Source organism: Cydia pomonella, chromosome 12 (assembly GCF_033807575.1).
Source record: "Cydia pomonella isolate Wapato2018A chromosome 12, ilCydPomo1, whole genome shotgun sequence".
Classification (NCBI taxonomy): domain Eukaryota; kingdom Metazoa; phylum Arthropoda; class Insecta; order Lepidoptera; family Tortricidae; genus Cydia; species Cydia pomonella.
In genome coordinates, this window is record NC_084714.1 from 8,860,500 (window position 1) to 8,870,386 (window position 9,887).

General features: G+C 34.9%; 1 protein-coding gene across 2 annotated transcripts in view; it reads right to left on the bottom strand.

The window, feature by feature from the left end:
• The window catches only part of LOC133523464 (dual specificity protein phosphatase 22-like), an 89,917-nt gene extending 81,393 nt beyond the window's left edge, over positions 1-8,524 (bottom strand). The window contains exon 1 of one of the 2 annotated variants that reach the window (XM_061859062.1): positions 8,050-8,524. In XM_061859062.1, the coding sequence (XP_061715046.1) occupies positions 8,050-8,070 (21 nt within the window). In that variant the 5' untranslated portion in view covers positions 8,071-8,524. The remainder of the gene's footprint in view (positions 1-8,049) is intronic. The other variant, XM_061859063.1, reaches the window with a different exon arrangement.
• Positions 8,525-9,887: the final 1,363 nt, after the last annotated feature.

A 9,887-nucleotide genomic window follows, 5' to 3' on the forward strand; every position in this document is an offset into this window, starting at 1 on the left:
ACGGCCTTGGATATACTGACACGTGACTGACACCTATTCTTCATGTTAATTCTCCAAAACAAAACTCATTTTATTGTCCACAGTGACGATAGCTTTTTCCACGAAGCTTTATAATTAATGGCTAGGTTCAAGGTTAAATTAGCAATAATAATTACTATTCACGCCCGACGAGGAATTAGAATAATTAAATTTACTTAGGTACAGTCAACCAATTTGATTCCTAGGCCACTATAGAACCATGCCATAATGACTTCTACGACAGTGCTTATTGAGTGATGCGTGTCAAGTATCTAGTAGTTAAAGCGACAAGGTTCTATAGTGGCCTAGGATTCAAATTGGTTGACTGTACGTCTCTCTATGACTGTGACATCATTAGGAAAAAGTGATTAATCTAGATAGACCTACCTACCTTCTACCTTTTGAGATGTAATAGTACATTTTGTTTAAAGACCCGAGTTTGCAATATTCTTACCCCACGCAATGTTTTTCATCACACTTGCGAAGAAAAACCTAAACTTTAAAGGAAATAATTCTTAAATACGGTGACATTTCAAACATTCGTCCGCCATATTGTCATTGTTTGACAGGTTAGGCATCGCAGGCAGACACCTATCTGACATTCAGCCACGATTGAAAATTGTGTAAAAATATTTTAAACGGCTATTAAATTAATGGAATTAAATCTTTTTAAACGTAAACAAAAATATTAAATTAAAACGTCAGTATTTTATAAGTGAACCTACATGGTTCATATGAATTAGTGACTCCTTAGGAAGTTATAGCTTTTATTTTCACAATCCATAACTCCCGCGGGAACAATATACCTAGGCCTTTGTTATTTAGTACACCTGCATGAAATAAGATCTTTTTCGAGCAAGTGTGATGAAAATATTATTGTTTTCGCAGCGGTATTAGACATTTCCACTATAGTAGGTAGATTTAATAATGAATTTTCCAATGTAAAAAGAATAGGCGACTGTGTCCAAAACAACGTATACGTAGGCATGATTATTAAAGCGGTAAATAGCCTGGAAAACGTGCTCTGTCGATCAAACTAAAGGTGTTATTTTTATAAATACCTATAATAAAAAACCGATCACGTGCGAGTTTGTTTTACTCGCGCACCGCGGGTTCCGTACAAACTTTGAATTATCCCGTGTTACCTTATTAACTATAAAGACGAAAGACTTTTTTTTTTTTTTTTTTCTATTTATTTAGAAACAAACAGTCATACACAATTTTTGATCAAAACTTATAGACAAAAAATAGACCTATAGTTTCATATGTAGAAATAAAATATAAACAGGTCCGTGGCTATTACAAAAAACAAAAATACTTAAATCTGTATTTTATAATAACAAATACTTGAAATATGTAAATCAGTGATTTGATACGTCTGCAGAAAATAAGTTACATATACATCGTAGTCTCGTAGTACATTAAATTTAAGCAAATAACAAATTCCAGTTATAATCAATATTTAAATGCATTCTTAAGTTGTGTTAGTGAACAGTTAAAAATGTCTAAATCATTAAGTTTTTGATTCTCATTAAAAAGTTTACATGCGCGTTTGATAAATACATTCCCACCGTAACCAGTCCTGCTGAATGGAATAAAAAATAAGTTTCTTTTACGACAACAGCGCTCACGTCTTCGCGGAACTCTAAAACAGATTTTATGTAAAAGAATAGGGGCTTCTAATTGTGAATGGAAAATCTTAAAAAGCAAAACGGAATCAGTGGAATCTCGACGGTCACTAAGAGTTTGAATATTTAAACGTTTACAGGTATCGGTATAGTCAGCAGTATAAGCTAGTCCAGTCCTGAAGCACAGTGATTTAATAAATATTTTTTGAAGTCGCTCAATTCTGTCGATGTGTACTTTGTAAAAAGGTTTCCACACTGAGCAAGAAAATTCAAGGTGACTACGCACAAAACTATTGTAGAGAATTTTATATGTCAAGCGGCTTTTAAATGGTTTCCCAACACGCATTATGAATCCTAACTGTTTATATGATTTGATCAGAAGTACCTATACTAAGTATAATTGTGTACAGCGCCATCTATCGGCAAATTCTCTAATTTGCGCGATGTAACGCAACGCATGTATGTTGGTTTTTCAAGGATAATTCTCAATCATGTGAACCAATTTCAAATATTGTTCATTTGAAAAAAGGTGTCTTTAATGTTATCTCACTGAAATTTCAAGTGCAATAAACACACGTAAAGTTAGTTAAATTGCAAACTGAAATCGGAAATGTTTTTGTTACCCAATTTAAAAAAAAGTTATCAAGATTGAGGTCTAACTATTTTTTACTGTGAAAAAAAAAGGAAAAATGTTTTGGGATGTACAATTTGAGCTTTTTTAAACGATATCCCACTTGAACTAGTACTACAAATCGATAGCTTAAATGTTTCTCGAGATATTTAGCGATGTAACAGACAGGCAGACAGACAGGACAGATAGACGGACGGACAGTCGCACCATAAGGGTTCCATTTGTACATTTTTGCCACGGAACCCTAAAAAGAAACTCGAGACTATATCCATATAAACTATATAACCGAACTTAACGTGTCAGGACTCTTGACATTGTAGCTGGAAAGGTTACTTTCATTAAATTAACTCGAGTTATCTCCTTAGAGAAGAATGGTTCAGTAGGTTCTTAAGTAAATAAAATGTACAGTGCCAAAATTAGGTATACACGACTTTATTGCCCATATATTAAGGTAGTGTATACATATTTTCGGCACATTTTTCGTATCGATATTTTCAGACGTGTCTGTACTAGAAAGGCCACATCTCTAGAAAAAGATTATGAAATTCCTTTTCAATCACAAAATTCTAATAAACCGTCCGATGGTGAAAATATAAACCAAAAACCAACCTCAAATATTCCGGCTCTTTCAATGGATGTCGTTTCGGAAGTCCGGATGAATGGTTTGTATTCTAAACAGCGTAAAATGGACTTATGAAAAGAGATAGTCCCACGCTCAAATACCTGCTGAGCATTCAAAATGGGAGACAAAAGTATGAAAAGACACAGTATATAGGTACATAAAGTATATAATAGGAATATTTTCTTGGATTGAACTTTCTATTTTAAGAAATAAATTGTAGGTATTTTTGAAGTCAACTCCACTCCACCAGTGCGGCTACCACGAGCTTGGACGAGTAATAGACAAGACAAATGAAAGAAAACTAAACCTCGCAGGCTATCAAGTTGGTAAATATTGTAGCTGTCACAGTATAGTGAATACCTACTTTGTAAAACAAAAACTTTGTGAAGGACCAGCCAGAACTCAGGCGTTCAAATTAAATGATCAAGTAACTCAGCAGGATGGGTTCCGCTCGAAACTTTTTTCATCATGTGCTAATGTGTTACACCGCGGGAATAATAAGTGAAAGTATTCATATACATATATCGATCAATACCGTTAGCGGGCCCGTGAAAAATACCGTTATGTCATCTGGCAACCGGCGGTTTATGATATGAGTTATTGCTGTTAGGCCCATTGCCAAATTTACGAGCGAGTTGCCAATGCCATAAATACTTACGATGCTGTTGTTATCAAGAATTGGAAACTGTAGGTTTTAATGGACGAACACAAAAACGTAATGAACTTGGACAGAAAACCCGTAATAAAAACTGTTTGCGATGATTGGAATACCTCATCCAGCGTAATGTAGTTAGTACGTACCTTTTTACACGCTTTTATTTAACTTGCCCTGTTAGTAGGTATGTATGGGACAAATCTTGCAACTTAAATTTGACCCACTTCCCGGTTTCCGGTTAAGTCGGGTGACAATGCAATGTTATGGTACCATCAAGCTGATCTGATGATGGAGACAGGAGGAAGCCATAGGAACTCTGTGATAAAACAACGCAGGTTGCGTTGTATATATATGTATATATATATATATATATATATATATATATATATATATATACAGGTATTGTAATTACGTTTAGTCGTAGGTATATTTACTTTCTACGTAGAAAAAAGGATATTTTTTTTATTATATTATAACAGAGGTGTTAACATTTCACTACGGGGTCAAAGGAGTCTTGACTAAAATGGGACACTCTGATTACACCGATTGTCTAACGTGTGATGCGTGGGTATTGATCGAACAAGCTCTTGAGGGGGCAATACGAAAACATCTCCCAGAAAACTTTCGAAAATATATAACAGCACTCATTTTTGGCCTATTCGTTGTTGACTCCTTATCCCAGAGCTTAAAAAACTCCTTGATCATTCTGATATTGCTAATATCATATAGAACAACAAACTTGAACTTAATGAAAAGGGTAAAAGTACCTTACTTTTTATCGCGGGAAAAAATATACCAATTTAAGTACTGAATAACCTGCACTTACTTACACCCTTGTCAAAATTTTCAACGCATACAATAGTACATTGTGCAACGACGGACGGTAATTGGTGTGGGTAGGAATTAAAGACCTGAGTTTGCAATATTCTTACCCCCGGAGTTACACACAATGTTTTTCATCACACTTGCGAAGAAAAAACTAAATACCTATTAAGCGAAATGATTCTTAAATACGGTGGCATATCAAACATTCGTCCGTCATATTGTCATCTCTTGACAGATTAGGCATTGAGGGCACAGACCTATTCGGCATTCAGCCACGATTGAAAATGGTGTGAAAATATTTTAAACGGCTATTAAATTAATAAAATTAAATATTTTTAAACATAAAAAAAATATTTAATTTTAAACGTCAGTGTTTTAAAAGTAAAACTCACTTACGCTACTTTGTTTGTACGAATAAGTGACAATTAAAAAAAATCTATTATTCTCTAGGGAGTTATAGCTTTTTTTCACAATTACTCCCACAGGAACAATATAAGCATTATAAGCCTTTATCCTTCAGTACACCTGCATGAATTAAGATCTTCGAGCCAGTGTGATGAAAAATCGTTTATCTAGCAGATTAGACTATCTTTTATATCTAAGTACGGAATAATAATTAAGTTTCATTTCACTAATGACACCAGCTGCTCTCCCAAGGTCATACAATTTACTTCGCAACTTTATCTTCAAATCTTAGTAATTTGATTTGGAAATGTAACGGTGTTCTGCGCAAATTATTAAGAGCTCTGAAGCAATTTGGACGTGAAAACAATTGGTGATTCAGTATAATTTTGTGGAAGGGATCGTATTTAAGATAATATATTTTTCTAAGTTTGATGGAATTTGTCGATATGAAGTAAGCCTAAAATTTAATTTTCAATACATTCTCATGTCTAAGTATTCATGAAAAGATATATGAAGTAAGTAACTACTTATTTTGTTATATTATGGATTAAGACTTAGGCACTTCCAATTTTTTTTTCGCACTTAACTAAAAAATAATAAAAAAGTCGATGAATTATTAGTCGGTTATAGTTTGGTTGTATGAGTAATTGATTGTCCATAATTTCAATCCCACCAAAAACATTTTCATGTTAAATTGTTGCCCAGACAAAACCAAAAGACTCGCACTGTAAAAAGTTATAACTCACGTAGAGCCAAGCTTCTAACTTTACAAGCGCCAACTCACAAACTCTACACCTTAGTCAAAATATTACGCTTGGCCGTTACTTATGACAATCTTCCATCCCCTGATTTAAAGGGAAGGAGGTGATTTACTAAAAATCTATGAAATATGTATTTTTCATCGTCACACTTGCTCGCTACCTGTAAAAAAAAAGCGGCCAAGTGCGAGTCGGACTCGCGCATGAAGGGTTCCGTACCATTTAAGACGTATTAAAAAAAAAATCTACTTGCTAGATCTTGTTCAACATTTTACCACTTTGGACACACATTTTACCACTTTGGGACTGTCTCTCGCGCAAACTATTCAGTTTAGAAAAAAATGATGTTAGAAACCTAAATATCATTTTTGAAGACCTATCCATAGATACCCCACACGTATGGGTTTGATGAAAAAATGTTTTTTTTAATTTATTGACGTATTAAAAAAAAACTATTCACTAGATCTCGTTCAAACCAATTTTCGGTGGAAGTTTGCATGGTAATGTATATCATATATTTTTTTTAGATTTTTCATTCTGTTATTTTAGAAGTTACAGGGGGGGGGGACACACATTTTTTCACTTTGGAAGTGTCTCTCGCGCAAACTATTCAGTTTAGAAAAAAATGATATTAGAAACCTAAATATCATTTTTGAAGACCTATCCATAGATACCCCACACGTATGGGTTTGATGAAAATTATTTTTTTTTTAATTTTTATGACGTATTAAAAAAAAACTACTTACTAGATCTCGTTCGAACCAATTTTCGGTGGAAGTTTGCATGGCAATGTATATCATATATTTTTTTTAGATTTTTCATTCTGTTATTTTAGAAGTTACAGGGGGGGGGGACACACATTTTTTCACTTTGGAAGTGTCTCTCGCGCAAACTATTCAGTTTAGAAAAAAATGATATTAGAAACCTAAATATCATTTTTGAAGACCTATCCATAGATACCCCACACGTATGGGTTTGATGAAAAAAATTTTTTTTTTTAATTTTTATGACGTATTAAAAAAAAACTACTTACTAGATCTCGTTCGAACCAATTTTCGGTGGAAGTTTGCATGGCAATGTATATCATATATTTTTTTTAGATTTTTCATTCTGTTATTTTAGAAGTTACGGGGGGGGGGGGACACACTTTTTACCACTTTGGAAGTGTCTCTCGCGCAAACTTTTCAGTTTAGAAAAAATGATATTAGAAACCTCAATATCATTTTTAAAGACCTATCCATAGATACCCCACACGTATGAGTTTGATGAAAAAAGATTTTTTGAGTTTCAGTTCTAAGTATGGGGAACCCCCAAAATTTATTGTTTTTTTTCTATTTTTGTGTGAACATCATAATGCGGTTCATAGAATACATCTACTTACCAAATTTGAACAGTATAGCTTTTATAGTTTCGGAAAAAAGTGGCTGTGACAGAATCGGACAGACAGACGGACATGACGAATCTATAAGGGTTCCGTTTTTTGCCATTTGGCTACGGAACCCTAAAAATGACAATATGGCGGACGAATTTGATGTCGCCGTATTTCAGAATTATTTCGCTTCAAATTTAGTTTTTGCTTCGCAAATGTGATGAAAAACATAGTGTGTAACTCCGGGGGTAAAAATATTGCAAACTCGGGTCTTTAATTCCCTTCAGCCTGCGGCTGTCGGGAATTACCACCCTCGCTTCCAGAATTACACTTACCCCCCTCGTTGCACAATATTATTATTTATATTATAACAACAAGTCCCTTTATAAATTTTCAGACCTCTAGGATCAAAATTTGCGGAAGACTCAAACAAACTTTCATGCCTTAGTTCAAGGCGGGAAGGAGGTAAAAGCTCCAAGTATTAGATTATTTTTTGTTTGTGTACTAATACATACCGAATTTTAGCTTTCTAGGACTACAGAAAGTACCCTATGAGTTTTCATGATCATCAGTGAGTGACGAAATCGGGGTTTTAGATATCCATATAATTTAAAGTATAAGTAAGAGCTATGTAATTTAAACTTTCCGTGTGTAATAAGTCCACCATTGACATCATATACCGAGAATTTTGTTTATCTGGTATAATCCAAACCCAAGTGATGAGGGTTCAAAAAACGACGAAGCGCTTTACTTACTTCTGAACGTAGGGTAGTTCCGAAAATAGACTCGCATGACGGAATTATGGGTTATTCTTATTATCGAAATTACGGACTACACTTTACACATAAGTATCGTCATAAGGATAAAATAAAATAATAATGGATGTTCATAAAGTCGAAAAAAAAAAAACCCTCAAAACGTTCGCTTTGTTTAAAATAAAATAGTAGGTAGTGCATCATCTACGAAATTCGGCTACGATATGCTACGAGCGCGCTACGCCTGCGGATGCTACGGACGCCGGCTACGAACTCTCCCACGGACGTTACGTAACCCCATCCTCTCACAAAACTTTGCAAATAAACAACAAACGCCAAAAACAATGAGATAGCTAAAATAACTTGGAAATAACCAAACTCACCTTATTCATTCCATTTCCCATCTTCGTTGCAACAAACTCCTAATTAACCAACAAATTTATTGTCATATTAACAATAACAACACTCAACGTTTAATAAACTTTAATAAAATCAACGGCATCGTAAATATGTCAATCTGTCAACAGGCGTCACTATGGCTACATTGTTGACGCGCGCGGGATATATCGATACTCGGTCACAGGTTGTGAACGTCAGTTTTGCACGTGGACATGTTACTGGCCAGCTAGCGGCTAGGGCTGTGCAAGTATCGATCTGTGTCGCGTGTTCGAGGAGCCGAGACGTGCGGCGTAGAGGGCTGACGGCGCGCCACTGCCAGTGCCGGCGTCACTGCGTCTATTAGCCCGCTAGGGGCGGGCTATCGACGAAATACTTGGCGATAAACAATGCAGTGCGTTTAAAGTCGTGTGAATAATAAAACGTAGTAAATTATTTTTTAAGCCTTTATAACCATGAAATTAAATAATAAGTAGATATAGAAAGAATAGTTTGGATATTATAACGAGCGCTAATGGCCTAGCGGTAATAGTGTGCGACTTTCAACCCGAAGGTCGCGGGTTGGAACCCCTGCTCGTACCGATGAGTTTTTCGGAACTTATATATACGAAATATCATTTGATATTTACCAGTCTCTTTTCGGTGAAAGAAAACATCGTGAGGAAACCGAACTAATCCCGATAAGGCCTAGTTTACCCTCTGGGTTGGGAGGTCAGATGACAGTCGCTTTCGTAAAAACGAGTGCCTACGCCAATTCTTGGGATTAGTTGTCAAGCGGATGCCAGGCTCCCATGAGCCGTGGCAAAAATGCCGAGATAACGCGAGGAAGAAAAAGAGTTTAGGTAGATATTAAGTGGGTCCGTCCCTAACGCCTATGACCTTCGCTCTGAATCCCTTAGTATTCTAATGTTTTTTTAGCTTATCATATTACCAGCAACGGCTGCAAGCAATATAGTATCCCATATTTACTGCAAAGTTTTACAATTTAAGGCCAAAAACTGGTTTACTGGCCATAACTTTTGTGTTAATTAGTTTAAAATTAAAATATCTGATCAGTTTTAAGAGGCATAAAAGATGAACCCAAATGTGTAGATTTCGTACATGTAAAATCCTTCACAGGAATAGAGTTATGAAAAAAGTGATTTTTTAGACAATGTCTAAAAAATATAAAAAAAACAAGTGTCCATTTTTTTCAAAATCCGGCAGACCAGAATGGAGATAATAGATTGAAGATCCAATATTCGTTCGTCCTATAATTCTATCTTTAGTGCAAATGCAAATGTATTCAAAATCGATGAATACCGCAGGGAGCCCCTTAAAAATAGTTTAGATACTAAGAGAATCGTATCCTGCATGCCTATTATTTAATATATAAAATTTAAAATATATTTAATATTTGCACGCATCACTTGTAATAATTTTTATTTTATGAAATGTTTTGTTTTGATGAAAAAAAAAACAGTGAAGAAACAACACAGTAAACATTTTGAAAGAATGTTCTTAATTCGTTGGGCTTTTTTTGGTGTTCCCCTATTAGTAGAAGACGGGCGATTCTCGTAAATATAATATTAGAAGACATATCGGATTCCATCATTAGATTCAGACTTCATCATTAGATTTAGTAGACGTACCTTATCAAACAAAAAAAATCTAAGTCGATAGATCCAGCGATCTTTGAGGATTTGGGTAATATATCTAAATAAAAAAAAAACAAATATTCTGATGAATTGAGAAACCTTTTTCAAGTCGGTTAAAATTATCGATTAGAAGCTGGGCAGCACTAGCGCGCTCGGTGCGATAGCGCGCTGCAGGGAGCTTCAAGCTG